Source organism: Mytilus edulis, chromosome 2 (assembly GCF_963676685.1).
Source record: "Mytilus edulis chromosome 2, xbMytEdul2.2, whole genome shotgun sequence".
NCBI lineage: Eukaryota > Metazoa > Mollusca > Bivalvia > Mytilida > Mytilidae > Mytilus > Mytilus edulis.
In genome coordinates, this window is record NC_092345.1 from 41,489,221 (window position 1) to 41,514,911 (window position 25,691).

General features: G+C 32.2%; 1 protein-coding gene across 2 annotated transcripts; it reads right to left on the bottom strand.

Moving 5' to 3' along the window:
• Positions 1-1,230: 1,230 nt before the first annotated feature.
• LOC139512156 (early growth response factor homolog 1-like) lies at positions 1,231-25,691 on the bottom strand. Of its 2 annotated transcripts, none has more exons than XM_071299559.1 (4): positions 25,575-25,691; positions 13,308-13,536; positions 8,086-9,576; positions 1,231-2,769 (listed from the first exon to the last, which is right to left on the bottom strand). In XM_071299559.1, the coding sequence occupies exons 2-4, from the start codon at positions 13,444-13,446 to the stop codon at positions 2,399-2,401; spliced, it is 2,001 nt and encodes a 666-aa protein (XP_071155660.1). In that variant the 5' UTR covers positions 13,447-13,536; positions 25,575-25,691; the 3' UTR covers positions 1,231-2,398. The 2 variants fall into 2 exon arrangements, with proteins under 2 accessions (XP_071155660.1, XP_071155661.1); XM_071299560.1 differs by lacking the exon at positions 25,575-25,691 and adding an exon at positions 21,536-21,657.

Genomic DNA, 25,691 nt, shown 5'->3' on the forward strand with positions numbered 1-25,691 from the left:
AGATGAATCAGACAACCTGTTGTTGGGTTGCTGCCCCTGAATTGATAATTTTAAGGAAATTTTGCTGTTTTGGTTTATTATCTTGAATATAATTATAGATAGAAATAAACTGTAAACAGCAATAATGTTCAGCAAAGTAAGATCTTCAATTCAGTCAATTTGACCAAAATTGTCAATTGACCCCTTAAGGAGTTATTGCCCTTTAAAGACTTTTTTTTCACTATTTGTTCATCATGTTGACTTACTTTAAAAAATCTTCTCCTTTGAAACTGCTGTATCAATTTCAGCCAAACTTAGGCTAAATGAGTTTCAGAGTATCTAGTATAAATTTTATATTTTATTTCCTTGTATGTCAAGAAACATAGCTCCTATGGCTAAAATAGAACATAGGAGAAAATGATTATTTTTTTTGGCTTTTGAAGAAAATAGGACGATCCAAAAAACATTTAAATAAATTAAAAAGCCAAAATAATCATTGATGAGAGATTTAACCAAAAGAATTAAGGTGAGCGATTCAGGCTCTTGAGAGCCTCTTGTTTTCATTTACCTGTATACATTCTATTTGGCAGCATTTCGTTCAAGGTTATGGTTGTTTTTCTGAAATTGTTTAACACCTATTTGATTGATTTTGTATTTAGATTGTGTCAAAAATCAAATTTATACATTCGATGTATGCATATATGTCTCACTTGTATTATGTCTTTTGATTGAGTTACGCCATTTCAAATGATATTTTATAGTTTGTCTTTTTATATTGTGATGTTACACTAGTACTATTGTTTCAGATAAGGGAGTAGGTTGGTACCTTTTAAGATTAGACAGTTGGCTTTCCCCATTTGAATGGTTTTACACTAGCAATTTCGGGGCCCTTTTTAGCTTGTTGTTCAGTGTGAGCCAAGGCTCTTTGCTGAAGGCCGCACTTTGACCTATAATGGTTTACTTTTACAAATTGTGACTTGGATGGAGTCTGTCAGAGCTGTTACATGTCCAGTATTTTCACACTTCTTAGGGTCACTCCTGTATGGGATGAAGGAACTAATTGTAATACTTGAAGGGCATAGCTTGACCCTTATTTCTAATGAGTGTAACTTCACTGTAAGGATTTGAGGCCTTGGAGTCCATGTCCTAGCATGTTTCTAAGACCAGGAAGCAGATATTTAATGGACATACATGTAAATGGCACAACACTGGCTTTACCATGTTTACAATAAAGTTTTCAGAAACTACAAATACAATTGGTCAAATTTTATTCAGGTTTGATTCCTTTATTGATTGTTGTTTTCCTAACATAAAGTGATAATTATTGCATGCAGATATAAAAAAATGAACAATTAAACAATAATCTTACAGAGAGGTTCAGTCTGTTGACCAGGATGAAAACAGGAATTTCAACTGCAATTGGGTAAATAGCATAGCAAGAGCAGACTTTCTTGCAACAGATCCTCTATTGACTTTAGTTGTTTTAAGGATTCTCTAACATAACATTGCTTTATTCCTACATCAGATTGATGTAGTATTCCATTCAACTAGACATGGTTGCATATTAATACAGCCCAACAGATGTCACTTTTAATTAAAAGCATAGGTTTCATTTTTTGTATAGAGTACTTTTCTTTTCTTAATAAGTATTAGTTGTTTTGTTGAATAACAAATATTTCCAAATATTAGAAGATGAGGGTAGCAACCTAACACTACAATCTATCTTAATTTTAAAGAAATGAATTTTAAGGAAAACGCCTTGCTCAAACTGAAGTTATGTTGTGGACACATTTAGAATCTTCATGTAGGCACAATTTTTTTTATTTGTTTGATAGAAGTATTTGGTATGTAGTTTTGAATGCAGAATTCTATAAATAGTAGATTATTTTAATATTTGTGGCAACTCAAATGTTATTCCTTTTCTTCAATGGTGATCTAACTTGGGATTGCCTCCACATTAAATTATGCAAATGAGTATTTCAAGGATCCATATTCCAAGTTAATATAACATGTGTTTAAAGAAAACAATATCCACAGAAAACCTAAACAGTGACTCGTAAAATGATAGACAATGTCACCTGCAAAATACATAAATAATACAAACATTTAAACAACCTGGTGGAAACACTTGAGACAAGTGTAAATATAATTTGGCAGGAAATCTGTATAGTAATTTAAGTTATTTGTTTCTTCTGCATACAATTCTATTAATAACTTGCAGAAATAGAGTAAATGAAATAGCACTTATAAGAGGAATTATCTTATATATCAACACAAAATAGCTGTAAAAATAAAATATATACCATATATTGCACGGGTACTATCTAGTCAAATAAAATATATCTAGAGGATAAAATGCAGTCTAAAAAAAAGACTGAAAGTATACTTTAACAAGATTTTGCAAGTTTTTTTTACAAATTCAGGATTTTGAATCTTTTACATGGTGACTGTGGCTAACTTGAAAGTGAGCTGTTGCTTCATCCAGACTGTGGGATTCAAAACTACACTTGCAGCACTTTAATGGGAAAGATTTTGTATGTCTATGAATATGTGATTGAAGGTGTTCTTTCCTATGAAAGGCTTTATCACACAGAAAACAACGGAATTTTTTTTCTCCATGAATTCTCTTGTGTCTGAAGTAGGATGATCTGTTTGTAAATGTTCCACCACAGAGTTCACAAACAAATTTTCCTGATGAAGGGTCTCTAGGGACTTGATTTGACAAACAGTGTAGCTGTCTTTTCTTGTTACTTCTTGGCCTCATTATCTTACTTTCATGTTGGTCCATTCCTATAATGAGAGAAAGTTCACATTTAAAAAAATATTTGTGTATTCCCTTTGTTAAAATTGTTTGCTTGTCAGTCAATTTCAAGTTTGTTGAGTTTCATTAATGTAATTGGCCAAATGGTGACAGTAGTTCAATAACTGTATCACTAGCCTGGTGCGTTTGACATGTGAATCTTAATTATATGAAAGTCGTTTTTCAAGCCAAAGGTCTGTAGTTTTCTCTGGACACTCTTGGCTTCCACCACTAATAAAAAACTGGCTGAAGCAAAAAAAAGTAGTCCATGTATGAATGGACTATACTGAGAATTCCAATTAAAAAATATTTCCTCTCTTGTCAGACAGACATGTAAACCTTACAAATATTTAATGTACCAAATATAGTTAAGGTAATTGAAAAACAGATCAAAACATAAAAACTAAAAATTGACCAATGAACCATGAAATTAAGGTCAAGGTCAAATTATTCCTGCTGGACAGAAATGAATATCTTACAATAATGTTATAAATCAGATATAGTTAACCAGCTGCTTATTGTATCTGCAAAAACTGACCAAAACACAACCAGGTGCTCCGCAAGGCGCAGCTTTATACGACCGCAGAGGTCGAACCCTGAACAGTTGGGGCAAGTATGGACAAAACATTCAAGCGTGATACAGCTCTGAATTTGGATTGTGATCAAATTTTTGACATTACATGGTTTTTTTTTTACACAAAACAAATGTCAAGATTTTACAAATCAATTAAAGATTTCTTCTTCAAACTTTTTAAATCTAAAATTAAATAGTTGACACAGCATAGGTTTCTGACACAGAATGAATGTGGTCTAATGAACTTAAAAGTTTTTTTTTGCCTTTGAGCAATTCACTATGCTGTTGAATATTAATCCTCTCAAAAAAATGTTTGAAGAAATTTTCTTTTTATTTATGAAATCTGAAATGAGAAAAATTTAAACCCCCCCCCCCCCCCCCCCCCCCCCCCCCCCCCCCCCTTTTTTTTAAATCCCCGTTTCCCTTTCTCCAAAACTGATATCAATTCAAATTTCTAATGGAGTTTGCAACAATAACTACTCTTTTAAATACATCACAAAATATTAAAATGTAAAATAAAGTGCTTGTTATCACTGAATGGTAAAGATTGGTTGGTAGTAAAAGTGAATATACATTGTTTATTGTATACTTCATCAGCAACATTTTATATTGGCAAATTTCCAATGAAGTTATTTACATAAAGTTATTGGCAAATAAAAATAGAAAATGACATCATAGTCATGTCTGGCAAATGTCCAACATACATTATCTAAAAACATTTTAGATAAGATAAGGAAAAAAAGCTTCATCAGCAACATTTTATATTGGCAAATTTCCAATGAAGTTATTTACATAAAGTTATTGGCAAATAAAATAGAAAATGACATCATAGTCATGTCTGGCAAATTTCCAACATATATTATCAACTACTATTCTATACAAAGAAAGATAACTCCAATTGAAAATTTCTTGCTATTGCACAATATTGTGCAATTAGATATTTCTTGCTATTGTGCAATACTGTGCAATTGAAAATTTCTTGCTATTGCACAATACTTGATATGGAATCCTGATTTGGACCAACTTGAAAACTGGGCCCATAATCAAAAATCAAAGTACATATTTAGATAAAGCATATCAAATAAGCCCAAGAATTTAATTTTTGTTAAAATCAAACTTAGTTTAATTTTGGACCCTTTGGACCTTAATGTAGACCAATTTGAAAACGGGACCAAAAATTAAGAATCTACATATATAGTTAGATTCGGCATATCAAAGAACCCCAATTATTCAATTTTTGATGAAATCACACAAAGTTCAATTTTGGACCCTTTGGGCCCCTTATTCCTAAACTGTTAGGACCAAAACTCCCAAAATCAAACCCAACCTTCCTTTTATGGTCATAAACCTTGTATTTAAATTTCATAGATTTCTATTTACTTATACTAAAGTTATGGTGCAAAAACCAAAAATAATGCTTATTTGGGCCCCTTTTTGGCCCTTAATTCATAAACTGTTGTGACCTCAACTCCAAAAATCAATCCCAACCTTCCTTTTGTGGTCATAAACCTTGTGTTAAAATTTCATTGATTTCTATTTACTTATACTAAAGTTATTGTGCGAAAACCAAGAATAATGCTTATTTGGGCCCTTTTTTGGCCCTTAATTCCTAAACTGTTGGAACCAAAACTCCCAAAATCAATCCCAACCTTCCTTTTGTGGTCATAAACCTTGTGTCAAAATTTCATAGATTTCTATTCACTTAAACTAAAGTTATAGTGCGAAAACCAAGAAAATGCATATTTGGGCCCTTTTTGGCCCCTAATTCCTAAAATGTTGGGACCAAAACTCCTAAAATCAATCCCAACCTTCCTTTTGTGGTCATAAACCTTGTGTTAAAATTTCATTGATTTCTATTCACTTTTACTAAAGTTAGAGTGCGAAAACTAAAAGTATTCGGACGACGACGACGCCAACGTGATAGCAATATACGACGAAACAATTTTTCAAATTTTGCGGTCGTATAAAAACGTAATTTGCCCAATACACCATAAAAAATTATGTCAAGGTCAGATGACCACCGCCAGATGAACATGTACAACTTACAAAACACTTCATACAGATAGTAGACCCCTTGCTTATATGGTACCTGAGATATGGACTTGATCAGGAAATCTTAACCTAATATACCGATCAATGAAATGAATCTGAAAGGCATGAGGATCTTGGATAGTATGAATATACTAAATATAGGTATCATTTTACATATAAAAAGAGAGAAATGAACATTTAAAAAACCACAATTTTTTCAAGTAGCCATGAAAATGAGGTCAAGGGTAGAGACGAATAACCTGGGATCACTATCCCTATGTCAGACAGACATATATGCATGTCCACCTTACAATCACGCCATACACCATAATAGTTTACCTACTGCTTAAAGTATTTGAAAATCAGACCAAAACACAAAAACTTATTAACGAATGAACCATGAAAATAAGGTCAAGGTCAGATACCTGCAAGACAGACATGTACACCTCAAAATAATTATATACACCAAATATAGTTAACCAACTGCTTATAGTACTTTAAAACAGACCTAAGCACAAAAACTTTAAAGTGACCAATGAACCATGAAATTGAGATCAAGGTCACATGAATCTAACAGTTGGACATGTACACCATACAATCACTGCATGTACCAAATATAGTTGAAATATTGCTTACAATATTTGAGATATAGACTAAACCACAAAAACCTACTCTTATTCACTGATCAATGAAATGAGGTCAAGGTTGAGTGAAAACTGTCTAACAGGCATTTGTATTTGTAGTATTTATATTTTTATCCATCTGATGAGAAAAGCCTTTTTCAACCAATTTTTATTGTTCGTTCTTATGTTGTACTGTTACACCACTGTCCTAGGTTAGGGGAGGGTTGGGATCCTGCCACATTCTCTATGAATGTGCCTGCCCCAAGTCAGGAGCCTGTAATTTAGTGGTTGTCATTTGTTTATGTGTTGCATATTTGTTTTTCGTTCATTTTTTGTACATAAATTAGGCCATTATTTTTCTAGTTTGAATTCTTTTACATAGTCATTTCAGTGCTTATAGCTGACTATGCAGTATGAGCTTTGCTCATTGTTGAAGGCTGTACCTTGAGTCAGTGACCTGTAGTTGTTAATTTCTGTGTCATTCTTGTCTCTTGTAGAAAGTTGTCTCATTGGCAATCATACCACATCTCCTCTTTTTATATATAATATTAAAATCATCAAATCCTACATGTCCTAGGAGTCTGATAATTTGGCCATGTTAACTTATATTTTCTACTTTTTGATTTTATTTTTTGGATATTTTTGTTTTTAAAGTTTCTCTGTATTATCTTGTTTTTGACAAAAATGCATAATATATCACCATGGGCAATGACTTCTATAAGGTATCGGTTGACTCTATTATGGATAATATTGTGCTGAACATTTTAGCTTCTACTATTCACCCTCTCTATCTTTTATAGTTACAGAAAAGCCCTTGAAATAGATTATTTAAAAATTAAGCGTTTTTCAAGTGTGATTACTCCTATATGAGGTGAATTAACAATTTTGTCCATGTTAACAGTGATATTTATAGATCTTAATTTTACTTTTATAAGATTGTCTTTATCTCTTTGTTTCTGCAAAAAGGGTAAAAATCATCATTAAAATGCAATACCTCCAATGAGGGGGGACATTAACAATCTCTGCTCAGTTCACTTTTGGTGGATCTTGTGGTCATTATAAAAAAGAAGACGTGGTTTGATTGCCATTGTCTTTTTTTGCTAATTTATATTTTTACTCCATTGGTTGAAATTTTTAAAATAATTACCAAAATCTTCTAAATTTGGAAAAAACTAATATTAAGGGGAGGATAAATCCCAAATAGGTTTTCCCCTTTCCTCAAAGTTTCATGGAAGATAGACCTTCACCAGTTGTTCATTTTTACCCATGCCACTTTTGCTCTAACTGCATACATGTATTTTAAGTATATATATATAAGCTATAAATGCTGTGAAATTTTCCCCAAAAAAATATATTTTAAGGGTCATAACTCCAAAATGATTAAGATGGAATTAAAATTAAAAGTCTTTGAGAAAATGGCAATACAACAAGTTTTACACAAAATTATGATTATAAATTATCAAAGTTTATATAAACCCTCCCCGCTAAGAAGCTTGTAAGTCAGTAGAAGTTGAATTGGTTGCTGTCTAATGTAATTGGTTTTTTTTCATTTATTGTTTTGTCAGCTAATAAAGGCTGTTGGTATTTTCATTTTTTATTTGAATTATTACACGTCATGTAAGTGTCTTTTATATAGCTGACTACAAGTATACAGCATAGTTTCTTGCTTCCGCTTCATTTGAATTTTATTGGATATTCTTTTTAATGGCAATCATACTATATCTCCTTATTTTAGATTTAAAATCTACAGGAACCTTTAACTTTTTTTCAATGTCACTTGAAAAACAAAAGACCATTGTCTTGTTTCCCTTGATTTTGAATTCCATTTTCATACTGATTTACTTTCTCACTGAATATTCTATAAATGTTGCTGTCTATAGTTTTTGGAATACATGTGAACAGTATACTTACAAATGTAGGACACACTAACAGACCTTCAAAAAGTATAAAATTATCAGTAAAGTATTGTCTATGAAGGTATATAAAACAAGGAATTAATACAAATTTTAAGTGGCAACACAAGACACTTACAATATCAATTATTTTCATAAATGGACAATATAGATGTTACAACATACCTGGTATCCCCTGTAGCAAATCACTATTATCCTCTCCATATATTTCAGAATTACTTAGCATGTAAGAATCTTCTGCAGTATCATCTCCATTGTATTCATAATGTGTTGAAATATCATGGTTACTGGAAGTGTCCCCTTCTGAACTGAAACTGTGATTGTCATAATTTCCTGTTGTAGAAGGACAACAATATTCATCATCATTGTTTGGCTCTGACTTAACAACAAATGCTTCCCTATTTCGGTGAGCAATAACTCCATCATCAGTTATAGACATACTGCTATGATTATGTCTATCAAAAATCTGATGAGGAATTAAACTTTCATCTTGTTCTGACAATTTCTCTCCTATAACTTCATGATTTCTTGGACTTTTATTTTCATTTCTGAATGATGGCACAAATTCCTGTTTTACTGTTATATTCTGGTGATTTTGCACAGATAGATTATTCCTCATTAGGTCATCTTTCTCGTCATTATTTTTTGCTGTCACTCTACAGACATTTTGTTTAGCTCTCCTTACAGCAAATTGTTCATCTAGTTGGTTTTGAGAAAAATAAAAATCAGCAAGGCTTTGAGATTTTGGTTCTTCTTCATATGTTTGTGAAATTTCATTATCTTTGGTAGAAATCAAGGGATAAGTAATTTCATCATTTGATGACCTTCGTCTTCTTCCTCGTGACCTTGAAAGGGAAATTAATGAACTAAATTGTTGGCTCTTATATAAAGGTGTATTATCCTCATCAAATACAGCTGATTCTTGAGAAGCAGAAATTTCGGTTTTAGTTGTTGTCCCTGCTGGTATAATAATATCATCAGGTAAATCTTCAGTTAGTAATTTTTGTTTTGTTTTTGTTAAGCTTGTTATCTCTTGGCTGTTTTGAATGTTGATACCATTGTTTTCACTTTTTTCTTTGGAAACACCTACCTCTTTTGTTTTATCTAAATGATATCTAGTATGGGCAAAGTCAGGTTGAATTTCTCTCTCAGGTAATTCATTCTCCATGTTCTTTATTTGGCATACATTTGGTCCTGAGTATCCCACAAGTGGATTCTTAATGCAGCTCTGCTTTAAATTATTAACAATACTGTGTAAGAAATTGCCTGGCTTTCGCTGTTTTCTTTGGTTCTGAATTACTTTTTCATTTGAATTATTTTTACAGTTCTCTTGACGTCCAGAAACAGATGTTTGTCTATCAATCTCTACTTTCTGACTTTTCAGCTTAACACATTTCAATTCAATGTTTGTTCTTTCAGATACAAAAGCCCCAGGTGTATTGAGACTCTCCTGTTTATTCGAAAGTTCTATAAGATTTTCATATTCAGTATTATCGTTAGTTATATTTGGTGAACCATTCTGTTTGACACATTTTTCCTGTGTTGGTATGATATACATATGTTCACTTGAAGATGCTGAAGCTGGAGATGAAGTATTGGTTCTACTTGTTTGATTGTACAATGTTGTATGATTTTTATCATAAATTGACCTCTTATCTGAAATTATCAATACAATAACATATATATTACAATGGTAATTAACATTAATTTCACATAAATAGCTCATTAAAAATCATTTTTTGTTAAAGTCTACATTTCATTCATTTAACTGACTCCTTAAATTAAGAAAATAACGACCCAAGAATCTAATGTTGACTGCAAATATAAAAGGAAAACTTGTTCAACTTGTATTGAGACTTATTTCGTTTGAGTTCTGACTCTTTAAATCCACCACAATTTCCTCAACATCTTGTTATCTAAGGCCATTCATAACTATATACTACATGGTATGTATAATTCAAAATAAGAAAATGTGGAGAAAACTCTCAAACCAGAGACTAAATTGAATTAAAAGTAGGCAACTGTAGGTAACCATAAGGCCTTCAACAATAAGCAAAACCCATTCCGTACCGTGAAAGAGGGGAAATAATATATGTAAAAAAACTATTTAAAAAAAACAACTAATGGCTTCATTCTTGTACAAAACAATGAATTGGAAAATAATACAATAAAATTTACTGATAATTTTTGCTATAAAAATGTTAATCTATCTAATCTATTTCAGTTTTCAAGATAAAAGGCAAAAACACTAAAAATAGATACCAACACTTTTATAGGCTTTATAGATGATGTTCTCTCAGGCAATATAGGAAAGGTGTACTGACATAAGAGGTATCTAAATGGAGCATTTGTTGGTAGAAGCCATATTAATAATGTGTATCAGCAGGGGGAAATATGAAAGCATAAAAATATAGCATATGTCAATACACATAATTAACAGGGCCTGGCAATGTTTCATAGCCTAACCGGTTTCAGTCTAAAATGGACCTTCATCAGAGACAGAAAGGTGGATTAATGTTTGCACCCTATTTATATAGATACGGTTACAATGGTGACCAGCGTATCAAAGTGATCAGAGTTTTCAGCTGTTCAGAGATAACCGGAGGATTAGTAGTTTAGTTTCCCGTTTTGTCAATAATGAATTTTTTAAATATGAAAGTTTTTGTACAATAAATAATGATAAAGTTGATTTTCAGATAGCTGAAGAATAATATAGCCTTTCAAATGGGTTTATATGAACATTTAGATTGTTTTAAGCATGTTTTATAGGCCATTGTTTGGTTTGACAGTCTGTCCCACACTTATAGGTACAGAAATTATTGTATAATTTTTAAACAAAGAACCCTAAATCTTTTCAATTCAATTTTATGGAAAATTGAGCAGAAATGCATGATTTTTTTTTACTTCTTGATTGATAAATGTATATGGTTTCAGGGAAAGTATTACTCTAATGGGTTCAAATTCTCTTTTGGAGAGAGTTTTGAAACATTTTCATTTTGCAATATTTTGTAATAAATATATGCAGATTGTTGCCATGGTTACACCGGAAAGAGATTATATTTCACCTTTAAAAGTTTTGGTAAATCTATGGAGGATGCTCTTTCTATAAATATATACATGCATAACACAAATATTATGGCTTATTTGTTAGGTTGGAAGGGAAAAAGGGTTGTTAGAAATTATTCTTACTGTGTATTGCTATTTTAAATGGCGGTTCAGATATCCGGCGGATCAGAGTTATCTTACGCTTAGAGCTCCTTATTGTCAGTGATAAATAAGAAAGGCAATATCAGAAAGGTGAACTGACATAAGAGGTGTCTAAACACATTAGCTTCAAATGGATAACTCCATTATAATTAGATGATGTTCTCTCACATCGTTGACTATGTTGAACACATCCATCTCATTTTACTTTAGTATACAAGTGCAGTCAAGTTTACCTGATACCTTGACTTACAATTTAGTAATTGCCGTTAAAAGTTAGTTGAAATCAAAAGTTTACGACAAAATAGATAATTTCAGCATTCCAGTTGTGAACCTTCCATTTCTAAATATGTATCAACAATCCAGTGCCTGCATACATAATATATATCTCCCTGTTGATACAATATTCTAGGGCTAGTATTTCCTATCATGATTTTCTTGATAGAGGGTTGCTGCTCACAAACAAAGCTATCAACAATCGAAATCACCCCTTTGTAAGGGAAAGGGGCATTAAGGCCTGGTTTCGGCCCAAGAAAATAAAATGTTTGATAAATATTTCAAATTGGCACATAATGTTTAGAAATGCATAGGATTTAGAAATATATATGAAAAACAGAAAAAAAATTATCTGATGACGTCACAATTACGTCATAATATGTATTGTTTTCACAAAATCGATGAAAAATACAGAATTAATGCAGTTTTTATCTTTATTTCCATTGTGGAAACATCATGGGCAGCCGAGAAACAACAAAATAATTTAACAGAAGCTTTATTATATAATTATCGACATAATCTCACCAAATATAAAGTTGTTTCTTGGGTGCGCACATACTTTTTCAATCTAAAATATTCTTAGAAGGAGTAGGTCCGGTAAGGGCAGATTTTGGCCTCAAATTTCAAGTTCATCTAACGAAAGTTTTTGGACACTTTTTAAACACTTACGTGCTTAAGTGTCTATTTTAATTGATTCGATTAGTTTATGTGAAAAAATTTAACAGATTTAGTCATTGAAAACGCTCTGATTCAAGCTTAATTATGAAAAATCTATCAAATATGCAAAAAAAACGTCACTTTTCAGAGGGTTTTTGTCAAAATGAAAGTGGCCACATCCGTGTTCATCCTCAACCTTTATATAGTTTTTGTTTTATCATCAAATACATCTTACATTTCAATATTATGAATGAACACGAATGTGGCCACTTTCATTTTAGACGGAAACCGTCTAAAAGTTAACCAGAATGCTAAAACTTTGAAGATTTCAGTAATTTAGCATGACTTAATGATGCTAGCACTCCATATTTGTGCATTGTATTGTCAAAAACAGCTCATATTTATGTAGCAGAAGCATTTTCCTTTCCAAAATATAGCTTAAAGATAACATTTCCACAATTTTCAAAAATTACTAAATTTTGGGGCCAAAAATGGGTCTTACTGAACCTACTCCTTTGATGAAAAACGAGGAAATTCACAAAATTTTAGAAAATATGCAAATTAAGTCATGATTTGTTGCCATGGTAAGTTGTTCAATGCCAAATTTGTTTTGTTTTCCTGAATACCTAGTACCATATGTATGATAACTTTTAAATTTGCATTAATTTTTGGGCCTTATTGCCCCTACTCCTTTTATGGACGCCATCACAAGTTGGTTTACTATTATGCAATACCTGTTTCCCAGAGACAACAGATATGTTACAATTGTCCAACTATAAACCTGTCCCTTTTTTTTCTGAATGTGACCTACTATCTTATCTTATCACCAGATTTGTACTTCCATCAGCAAAATCATTAGTGCCACATGTAGAGCAGGACCTGTTTACCCTTCTGGGAGCACCTGAACTCACCCAGTTTTTGGTTGGGTTTCATATTGCTCAGTCTTTGGATTTCTGTGTTGTGTTTTGTGTACAGATGTTTAAACAGTTTATTTTCAACTTATGAGTTTCAATGTGACTTTGGTATCTTTCACCTTATTTTAAATTCATCATTAATGGTAATAACTCCAATTAGGAGTTGTCTGACAATTTTTATTATGTTAAATTATTTGAGAATCTTGTCAGATTGCTGCTGAACATATTGCTTTTTTAAATTTTCCTCTCTATCTATTTTAGTTTCAGAATAAGCATTTTTTACTAGAAAAATTTCACAAAAGGCAAATTTGACATCTTTTAAAATTGAAAACTTACCAAGAACCATATAGCCTAACACTTTGTATTCTGCTATTTTAAGGTCTAACCACATGATGAAATGAGAGAGAATCCATGGTTGTACCCTCTTCATCATGTTTGAAAACAATTGTTTGACATCCACCAAGTCTGCCTCCATTTTGTATGGCTATTCTCAGTTTAAAATTGACACAAATATTGGTGATGCACTTTAAAGTATTTACTCTATCATATGGCTTTAATTTTCTTTCTGAAATATAAAAATATTCTATTGTCCTTTTTTGTGCATAAGGGCAAAAAAAAATTATTTACTCAAATTTGTCTCCTTTATAGGAATATGTTGACCCCTGTTTGTCTATCATTGTTTCAAAGTCATATTGTTAAACACAATTTTTGGGTCCCTTTTTGACCCCTTATTCCTAAACTGTTGGGATCATTACCCCCAAAATCGATCCCAACCTTGTGGTAATAAACCTTGCGTTAATTTTTTTATATGGTGGTATAATAAGTTAACATGACCAAATTGTCAATCCTTTTTATTAAGGTATTTACCAATTTTTTGTGTTCTTGTCTAATATCTTAAAAACTATAAAAGATATAATGTACAATTCTAGCTAATCTTGTGGATCATTTTTGCTTTTTACAGTTTCTATCTATCCATTTCTTTTCTGTGGATATAAAGCAAACATGCCAAAAATAGGTGAAAAAAAGCATAAAAGGGCAATATTTCAATAACTGGGGTAATCTGATGATTTCAACAACAAAACTAATTTGTAGATCCTGTCTTAATAAGCATTATTGCTATTTAAAGTTTCTCTGTCTATCAAAATGTTCAAGAACATATAGGCAAAATGAACAAAATTGGTAAAATTCATCATTTAAGCCCTGGTCACAACGAACCTACCACACATCTATGCAGCTCCGCGACATGAAATTTTGTACAACAATTGCAAAATATTTTGAGCATCGTGGCACTGTCGTGTGTCATGGGACGAAAATTGAACATGCACCTTTTTTACTCTAAGATTTTTTGTCATGACACTGTCTTGTGGCTGTCGTGAGAATGTTTACCACAGTTGTGGGACTGTCATGCGATAAACACATTGTCGTGGGTACCAACATAAACAATTTTAATAAAAAATAATCATACGACAGTCGTAAGACAATCTCACGACTGACGCAAGACACTTGTGATACAGTCGCACGATTGTCTCACGAATACCAAATTTTGTACGATGCTCGCACAACATTGATTGTCTGTCTACAACAGTTGTACGTTCGTGCAACACATTTTCGTTTTATTGAGAAGTATTCAATTTGGAGGGAGTTTTATTTAGAAGAATACAATTCAGAGGGAATGAATGTTTGTAAAAACATACAGTCTGCCATTTAAAGAGAATGGTTATTCCACCAGAACGATTACGCTTGGCCCAGCTAAAGAGGCGCCTTGCCGAACTCCAACAAGAGCAAAATATGGTCCTGTTATAGTGTTGATTGAAGCCTGTGAACAGTATAGGAACCAGTGAAATGCCCAACATTGTTGGTTTAGGCCATGGATCGAACGGCGCCTAAGGTTTGAGCAGTATAGTACACTGATCCAAGAGTTGGAGCGGGAATCTGCCGGTGATTTCGTTGGATTCATGTAGATGGAGCCTGGCATGTTTCAAGAGATTTTGTTAAGTCGCCCCTTGCATCACCAACCCAATACATCAGGCCTTCTTTATATATATATACTAGTAGTTTGGACACGTAAGTGACCCGCAACTGTTGTGTGACCGCCGTATGACAGTGGCACAACAATGACATGACAGAAACATGCGCATCCAATGACATGAAAACATGACAAATAGCCACATACAACTCATGATTGTTGTAGGACTGTCACATGACTGACTTGCGCCAAACCCATGAACGTACAATTTCAATTATTTGTTTCTGTCGTGTATCCATCGTGGAAGCATCGTGGACATGTCGCATCTGATGCGACCACTTGAAATATTTTTTTGACATTTTGCATGTCAACTGTTTGATAGATCTTCCATGACAACTAATCGTACGATCTGTTGTGACCAGGGATTAAAGAGCAATAACACATTAGAAATCCTCTGGCAGTTTTGATGTTGATGAACAAAAGGTACATCTCATCATTTGAACATTTCTGCCTCTGTCACATTTTCTCAATTAAAAGCAGTTTTCAAGAAAAAAGAAAAACTTTTAGTTTACTCCTATTTTCTATTTTTAGCCATGTAGGCCATGTTGGTTAGCAGACAGGGTCATCATACTATTTTCAAAATAGATACCCTAGTAATGCTTGTGGCAAAGTTTGACTAAAATTGGCTTTGCAGTAACATGTAGTTTTAGAGAGAAGACTTTTTTTTTTAAAGACAACAAACAACAGATTAAAAGATCACTTTGGGTCAGATGGGCTAAAAAGTGTATACGTTATATGTGATAATAAGTATTGTGTATAAGTTTCATAACATTTGTTAACTTAAGTTAGAGAAGGAAAACGCAAAGTTCAGCAATTTTTCCATTTATAAAGGGGCACAACTCTAGAACAGTTAAAGTGACACTACCTATATTCAAAATTGATCTGTGGTAGTTAGCATTGTGTATAAGTTTCATAACATTTGTTTCAATCAAACTAAAGTTAGAGAAAGTAGACTAAAAATTCAGTATTTTTCCATTTGTGAAAGAGGCATAACTCTAGGACGGTAAAAGTGACGCAACCAAAATTCATACTTAATCTGTTTCTTGTGGTTATTAGCATTGCTTATAAGTTTCTTAACATTTAGTTGAGGCAAACTAAAGTTCGACACTTAGAGAACGGAAACTAATATTTCATCAATTTTTCAATTTTTTAAGGAGCATAACTCTAGAAGGCTTAAAGTGACACCAGCAAAATTATAACTTGATCTGTGTTTTGTAGAAATAAGCATTGTGTATAAGTTTCATAACATTTTGCAAACTAGAGTTAGAGAATAGAAACTAATAAAATGCTTCGCAGAGTGCAGCTTGATAGGACCTCAGAAATCCAACCCTAAACAGTTGGTGCAAGTTTGGACAAATTATTCAACCTTGATACTGTCTGAACTGATTGAATTTTTGACTCAATATAGGTGTCTGGCACAAAATAAATGTGGTGAAAGATCTTAAAAATTTGAAATGGGTTAAAATATTTGTATTAATTTTCAATTAAACATTTCTTGCTATTGTGCAAGACTGTGCTATTAGCATGCTACTGTTCAATACTGTGCTATTTTGCAATACTGCCAATACTTTTCAAAACTGGAATGTTGTCTGGAAACTAGAACAAGAGGCTCGCAAGAGCCTGAATCGCTCACCTGAATTTTTTTGGTTTAATCTCTCATCAATGATTATTTTGGCTTTCCAATTTATTTAAATGTTCTTTGAATCGTCCTATTTTCTTCAAAAGCAAAAAAAAATCATTTCTCCTATGTTCTATTTTAGCCATAGGAGCTATGTTTCTTGACATACAAGGAAATGAAATATAAAATTTATACTAGATACTCTGAAACTCTGAAACTCATTTAGCCTAAGTTTGGCTGAAATTGATACAGCAGTTTCATAAGAGAAGATTTTTTAAAGTAAGTCAACATGATGAACAAATTGTGAAAAAAGTCTTTAAAGGGCAATAACTCCTAAAGAGGTCAATTGACAATTTTGGTCAAATTGACTTATTTGTAGATCTTACTTTGCTGATCATATTTGCTGTTTACAGTTTATCTTTATCTATAATAATATTCAAGATAATGACCAAAAACTGCAAAATTTCCTTAAAATTACCAATTAAGTGGCAGCAACCCAACAATTGGATGTTTGATTCATCTGAAAATTTCAGGGCTGATAGATATTGACCTAATGAACATTTTTACTCCAGTCAGATTTGCTCTTAATGCTTTCGTTTTTGAGATATAAGCCAAAAACTGCATTTGACCCCTATGTTCTATTTTAAGTAACGGCGGCCATGTTTTTTGACGGATCAAAAATCAAAGCACACACTTTGTGCAGGATAATCTAAGGAACAACCATGCTAAGTTTTAACCAAATCCATTCAGTAGTTTCAGAGGAGAAGATTTTTTAAAGTTAGCAAATATGATGAACAAATTGTGAAAAATTGTCATTAAAGGACAATAACCCCTTGAGGGGTCAATTGACAATTTTGGTCATATTAACTTATTTGTAGATCTTACTTTGCTGATCTTTTTTGCTGTTTACAGTTTATCTTTATCTATAATAATATTCAAGATAATGACCAAAAACTGCAAAATTTCCTTAAAATTACCAATTAAGTGGCAGCAACCCAACAATGGTTTGTTTGATTCATCTGAAAATGTCAGGGCTGATAGATCTTGACCTAATGAACATTTTTACTCCATGTCAGATTTGCTCTAAATGCTTTCGTTTTTGAGATATAAGCCAAAAACTGCATTTGACCCCTATGTTCTATTTTAAGTAACGGCGGCCATGTTTTTTGACGGATCAAAAATCAAAGCACACACTTTGTGCAGGATAATCTAAGGAACAATCATGCTAAGTTTTAACCAAATCCATTCCGTAGTTTCAGAGGAGAAGATTTTTTAAAGTTAGCAAATATGATGAACAAATTGTGAAAAATTGTCATTAAAGGATAATAACCCCTTAAGGGGTCAATTGACAATTTTGGTCATATTAACTTATTTGTAGATCTTACTTTGCTGATCTTTTTTGCTGTTTACAGTTTATCTTTATCTATAATAATATTCAAGATAATGACCAAAAACTGCAAAATTTCCTTAAAATTACCAATTAAGTGGCAGCAACCCAACAATGGTTTGTTTGATTCATCTGAAAATTTTAGGGCTGATAGATCTTGACCTAATGAACATTTTTACCCCATGTCAGATTTGCTCTAAATGCTTTCGTTTTTGAGATATAAGCCAAAAACTGCATTTGACCCCTATGTTCTATTTTAAGTAACGGCGGCCATGTTTTTTGACAGATCAAAAATCGAAGCGCACATTTTGTGCAGGATATACTAAGGAACAATCATGTTAAGTTTCATTCAAATCCATTCAGTAGTTTCAGAGGAGAAGATGTTTGAAAAATTGTTAACGACGACAGACGACGACGACGACGACGACGGACGCCAAGTGATGAGAAAAGCTCACATGGCCTTTTAGGCCAGGTGAGCTAAAAATGCATGTTTTGGTCCCTTTTTGGCCCTTAATTTCTAAACTGTTGGTACCATAACCCCCAAAATCAATCCAAACCTTCCTTTTGAGGTATTGATTCTGGTAAGATTTCATAGAGATCCATTGACTTAAAAAAAATTAAATTATTGTCTTGAAACCAAATGTGTCTTTCATTGTCTTTGAAGGACACCAACGACATCATACCAATGTATGAAGCAAAAAATATTTTGGGTGGGTGGGCATAAATATTTTTAAAATAGGAAAAGTAATGAGGTCAAAGAAGTTTAATACAGAAATGGAAAAAAAACAAGCAGAATTATACCTACATATGTTATTTAAAATTTGAAGAAAAAAATAAAGATGGATGTAGAATTAAATGAACATTATTAATGAGATAATCAATCAAAAAAGAAATGTGAAATTATTTATGTTTGATGAACTTCATTGAATATTATTATTTTAAAAATGCAAATTATGACTTCAAACAAAAAATTAGACACAGAGTTTGAATTGATTAAACTTTGTAAGATTATCAACTCAGGTATATGTGCTCCTGGCTAAAATTTTACTTCATGTATTGTATAAGCAATTTTTTTTTCTGTTTCATTTTACATATTGTACATAAATGTCTTCTCAACAACACCTATATATGTATATGGTTTATTGAAAATAAAGACATGTGAAGACAATACGAATCTTAATCCTATTATATTAAAGACAGCTTTGATGGTGGGATAAATGCTACAAAAGTATAAAATCTGAGAAGCATGATTAGGTTAACATGGTTAAGCTAATTCAATTTCACTTCATAGCATTAAAACTAAAGATAGACCAACCACATTATGCAGATGCTGAATCAAACATAGAACCCATAGAAGGGAGAATTCATGAGTTGTCTGAGATCATAGATCACACTCACTTTGTGTCTAATTAGATTTTGTGATAAATTCTAATATTTTCAAGTCGCTATATATTTATATAACTTTCCAGCAAGTTTGTTAATTTTCTGATAATATACATTTAATTCAAAACTAAGTGTGGAACTTGAATTCTTGCTTTTTATGGAATGGACTGATTTTATGATGCATTGTATATTCTCATTTAAACATATGTCTTTGTTCAGTAACTTTGATAATTTTATTCTCTCATTAGTATGATACCATATGTAGTGCTCAGACTACAAGAATTTTATGGCGCTAGTAAATTCATACTTGCCAACTGTCACTATTTAATGGGAATTTCTCCATGGAAGCTCCCAAATGGAAATTTTGAAAGAGCAATTTTATCCACAATTTTCAAGTCGCTATATATTTATATAACTTTCCGGCAAGTTTGTTAATTTTCTGATAATATACATTTAATTCAAAACTAAGTGTAGAACTTGAATTCTCGCTTTTTATGGAATGGACTGACTTTATGATGCATTGTATATTGTATATTCTCATTTAAACATATGTCTTTGTTCAGTAACTTTGATAATTTTATCCTCCATTTTACAAAACTAAGTGGAAATAAAACACAACAATTTTGAAAAAAAACAGCTGGGCCATCAGTGCATGATAGGCCCGTCCCGTCCCTTTTTCAAAAAATAAAGTTCAAAACTTCTCCATGTCATATCAGAAATTTATGAAAAATTTTAGGGAGATTATCTTTATAGATATATTAAATCATTCATTAAAGTTTAATAAAAAAATACCCAAAGCCCTTTAAGGTTATTGCTCGAAAACTGGAAAATTACCCCTTTATTATGAATAAAATTCCCTAACTCAGAAACTTGAAATAGAAAATATATAAATAAAACAAAAGGGAGGGAAAGACAATAGATATAAACATGATAAACAATATACCAAAGTTTCACGAGAATTGCTGAAAGCATTTTTAAGTTATTGTTGGAAAACTGGAAAATCCCCCCCTTTTTTATGAAGAAAACCTCATAACTCGCAAACATCATATCTTAACCTTATAAAAATCAAAAGGGAGATTATGTTAATAGATATAAACAATTCACCTGAATTTCTTGCAAATTGGTGAAAGGATTATTTAATTTGTATGAAAACTGGAAAATCCCCCTTTTTTATGAAGAAAACCTCAAAACTCAGAAATGTAAAATCTCAATTTAAAAAAAGATAGAAAAGGAGCTTAAGTCAATAGATATAAACAATGAACCAAAGTTTCATCCAAATTGGTTTAAGCGTTTTTGAGTTAATATCTGACATGTCAATGACGGACAGACAATGTTGTACCATAATGTGACCTGTAAACAGGCTTATAAAAAGGAATGAAGTATAAAAATAGACAGAACTGAATGTTGTTCACCTGCATATTCAGAAATGGTCACTTTTTGATTTATAGGGGAATAACTTCAATAAGGAATCAAGGATATTATGAGACAGGATGACGTGAACCAAAATAAGAACTGGCTTTTTCTCCACTCTTATCATGCTTATGGTCACCCATATAACATACATGTACATTGTACGATATCATATTATTGCTGGGTATGCAAATATCAAATTGAAAAAATGTAAAAATCTGAGATGAAAATAATTATTATAAAGAATCAAACATTATGAATATTTTGTTTGATCACAAATTTATTTTCCATCTGTAATTTATGCCACTGAAGCATTTATATACATTTCTAGTAACATTAAGTTGTTAACCCAGGGGCAACAGATTTACAATAAGGTACAATTCTGACACATGAATCTCTTAAGATACTAGTTTGACATCTAGGGTAATTATGCATGAGCGGGTTTCCTTGAAAGTACAAAGAAATTATTTCTTATAATTTACTGTTTCTTGAATAATGTTTGGCTTTTATAAATAACTGATATAATTAGCAATAACATCTTTAATCATAGTAATATTAATATTATTATGCACATTTTAACATGCACAAATGTGATAATGAAACTTGTATTCATATATATATACATTTTATTAAAATGAAACAATGTCAACTGGTATTAAATTAATACAGTATAACTACATTTGTATCTATTATCAGTTAACAAAAAAGAATTTTCCCATCATAACTTTAGATGTACTTACAGTTTTACATTACAATCCTATGACTAAATCAACCCAGAAATTTATATCAGTAATATCCCACAATACTCAAAAGTATTACTAAGTGCCCTTAGAGGACTACATCTGTTCAGTAAAATGACAAGTAAAAACACCTAACTTCCCATAGCTAATACAAAATTTGTCCTCAGGGAAAATGTCGTGACAATAACCCTTGTGAACCCCTGGGCTTAAGCAATCTCACAATTTATGATTAATGGATGAAGGCTTGATGACTTATTATACACAATTTAATTGAAAGTAGATGCCCTATAGATATACAGTGGCCTTATTTTTACCAACATTTTTTGTCTCTAGCTTGGGGTAAAGTGCATTAAAAATTTGTTTGTTTTGTCAGAAAATAAAGGTTTAAGGTTTTTACATGAATTTGTTATTTGTGTTGAGTTGGGTATCATTGATACAGTATAAGTCAAAACGAAATCATGTATCATCTACTCCATCATTTACTAGTTGGTTTTACAAATGAAATAAAGGGAACATGAAGGTCTTCTATTGCTGACTATGCAGTATTGGGTTTTGCTTTATTGTAGAAGACTGTACCGTGACCTATAGTAAACCAAGTTTTTAATTTCTGTGTCATTTTGTCTCTTGTACAAATTGGAAATCATACATCTTCTTATTTTTATATGAAAGAGTCATTTGGATTCAAAACCCTACATTTTGATAATGCATTTGTACAACAGACTGAATAAATGATAGTGGCAGTCTGTCATGCTCCCTTGGACATAGACTCTCCTAAATAGTTTGTCACTAGTGTAGAATTACTTAGCTTCATTGGTAAAGGATAGGATAGAATTTGCATATATTATTTTTTTTTCTCACTTTTCTTATATTTTTTACTTACATGTAGGTTTCCGAAAGAAAGAAAAAACAGATATAATATTTGTGAAGTACAGTGGGCTTCTACTGCAAAGAGTTTCAGAACAATAACTAACGAAACATTCATCCAAGGATTTTCAAATTGATTTGTTGATACCAGTGATAAAATGGAACCCAACTTGAATATTGACATTTTGCACTTGTACTGTTCAGGATTTATGTTCCTTGATACATTCAATATTGACATTTTTCACTTTCACAACTATGTAAATGAGTTATGGTTCAGGACAGATTATAAATGGCACCTAAAGTTGTTTCCATGCAATTTATACTTATACTGTTTAACAAATTTGAATACATGGTATAACTGATGACAAAATGGTTGTTAGGTTTGACATTGATGATTTTTTTTTATTTTTGCAGTTCAGGAGTTATGGTCCTGATGGTTAATAGGCATATTTAGTGGATAGTTGTCTCATTGGCAATCATACCCCATTCCTTTGTTTTTATAAAATATGGAAGGTAAAAAAAGCCTTACAGTTTTTTCAAAATACAGAGAGTCAACTTTGCTGTCATTTTGACCGCTCATTCCTAGTTTTTAGTATGTTTTGATTTGGAAAAGTATGAGCACATTGAAAATAACTTTAACCCTGATATGACATGCTTCTTTCACTTTGTAAGCAACACAGTACACATTGATAAATATTTGATATATATATTATCTCAGTGGCAGATCCAGAAATTTTCATAAGTGGGGCCCACTGACTTGCCTAAGAGGGGGCCCACTTCTGACACGCCTCAGTGATTCCCTATATAAATAACCAAAATTTTCCCAGAAAAGGCTCTCCCCCCTAAATCCGCCTCTGTATCTATACTTGGCGCAGATTCTGAGTCTGTACATAATAACGGCAGTTAAAATATACCTCCCTAGTTAATGTATTGTGACTTGTGTGCAAATGGTTATGCTATGCCAATTTTTCTATTGTAACGTGTAACCGGGCGGGGACGTTTAGATATTTTAATCCTCGGGTTCGTTCCAGTTTCCTGCTTTTGAAGAGCAATTCAAAAGTTCTAAAGTCAGTAAAAAAATTTACACTACCACTAACAAATATGAAAAAATACTACTTAAAACGAATTTCAACACCTATCAACCTAACCCGAACCTATTGAATTGAAACTGTTTGAAACTATAGTTTGTAACCTAAATGTATGGAACTGGTTTGAAACCTAAATGTATGGAACTGGTTTGAAACCTAAATGTATGGAACGAGTCTGAAACCTAAATGTATGAAACTTGTCAGACAGTTTGGAGCTATTGTCTGAAACCTAAATGATTGGTACTGGTCTGAAACCTAAATGTTTGGAACGGGTCAGACGGTTTGGAACTATTGTCTGAAACCTAAATGTTTGGAACTGGTCTGAAACCTTAATGTTTGGAACTGGTCTGAAACCGAAATGTTTGGAACTGGTCTGAAACCTAAATGTTTGGAACTGGTCTGAAACCGAAATGTTTGGAACTGGGCTGAAACCTAAATGTTTGGAACTGGTCTGAAACCTAAAAGGTATAACACTTTATTTAATAAACATGTCTATAACTGTCTGAACAATAGGGCAGCACTAAGGCATGGTATGTCAGCAAACACTCACTGCAATAGTGAGAGATGTGAGACACAAAACCTTAGCACCAGCCATGTTTGGACAATCTGTACCGAACCAACAGTCTCAGCCTTTCTATATTCTGACGCAGGTTCCAAGCACTACACTCTACTTAAACTTAACCGACTGCCTGCTATAAACTACTTCCTTTCCAACCTTTCCAATGTTCACTGTCTGCTGTCTTCGGTACAAATGACGATTTGAACTAAATAGCTACCCACTATTAATACTTTGAACGCGGACCTCAAAGAGAGCACCCTAGCAACAACTGTACAGGTAAAGCGTTTGATAGCAACCAAGGATAAAGGGATGATTTTAGATACAGTTTTCAACGATAAAAAGATTAAATGGGAAACTCATAGAGATATCAAACACACTATCTCTGACACTCACATAAATATATATAACTTTTAAATCATTTACATTAACAGTTTTACACTTTCACTTACTTAAAGGGGTCACACTTGCAGCACTACAATAACATGATATACAGCAACTGGCTATACGAAATATTGAAAGGTGGAGTAGAACCTAGTATCCTCCTTTTTTTTGGAAGACTTTTCTGAGACAGTGGTGTCTAGTGTTTCCATATCCGAATTCTGACTAAAAGTCTCTAACATTGAGTCACTTGACTCAATTTCAGAGCTAATCTCTTTATATTTTTTTACGGTCGGTCGTAATAAACAACATTATCTATAAAGTCATCAACATCAAAACCTTGACTAAAAGCCATGTTTATCTTTTCTTATTTTAGTTATATTAGTTATTGGAACCAAATAAAGTATTAATTTCTATCTATTAGTATTACATATTAGATATTAAAGATGAAATAAATCTATACTTAATAACAATAACGTTGTATGTGAACAGTGGTCGGTGATTTCGGAGCTACGAAAAAACCTGTCTATTCAACTGGACATCTCACTCAGTTATTAAAATCAATGTTGATGTCTGAATTGTTTTAATATAATTATACCCAATAATCTTGAAAACTTGTAATAAAAACATAATCAACCTAGTTGTTTTATACTCTGACATCTGCAGAAATTTTTTTTTTTACCGTACACCTTTTACATTATAATAAAAATCATAAACATTTATGAATTACATTAATATACATCTTTATTTTTATTCCTTATAAATATATTTTTCATTGGGGCCGGATCGACTTTACATATGGGCCGGATCGACGTGGGACGGATCGACTTGGGCCGGATCGACGTGGGGCCGGATCGACCCGAAAGCTACAATTATGCCTTAGTTAAAACATATCACAATATGTCAAATGTTTCATAAATACGTTAATTGAGGTATAATTCAGCACATTAATGGTTATTAGTATTAATGCCCTGTTCTGTTGACTGTGGACGTTGTGACTGTTGTGACAGTGAACTTGAACATCAACTTGTGTGTTTTTGGTGTTGTTTTTTTTCTGTGGGGGAGGGGGTCTTTCAGTTCAATTGTCAAATAACGTTACATTTTTTTTTATAAGAAGCATGCCTAGTTCTAGTTTAGGTGTAGTACATACATTTCTGTTGATGCGATGCAACTGATGCTGGTGGTTCCATAATGGGATGGGAATATCTAAATATTAATCAAGTTCGAGCACTATTTCCGGAAATTCTTTTCTTATAAATTTTGGGTA

What these genes read in the sequence shown, in the direction of transcription:
- LOC139512156 (XM_071299559.1), bottom strand. Translation starts at nt 13,446, where the DNA reads ATGGAGGCAGACTTGGTGGATGTCAAACAATTGTTTTCAAACATGATG. An exon ending in GTTAGGCTATATGGTTCTTG is followed by an intron (nt 9,577 to 13,307) that starts GTAAGTTTTCAA and finishes TGATAATTTCAG; the next exon opens with ATAAGAGGTCAATTTATGAT. An exon ending in TTTGCTACAGGGGATACCAG is followed by an intron (nt 2,770 to 8,085) that starts GTATGTTGTAAC and finishes CTCTCATTATAG; the next exon opens with GAATGGACCAACATGAAAGT.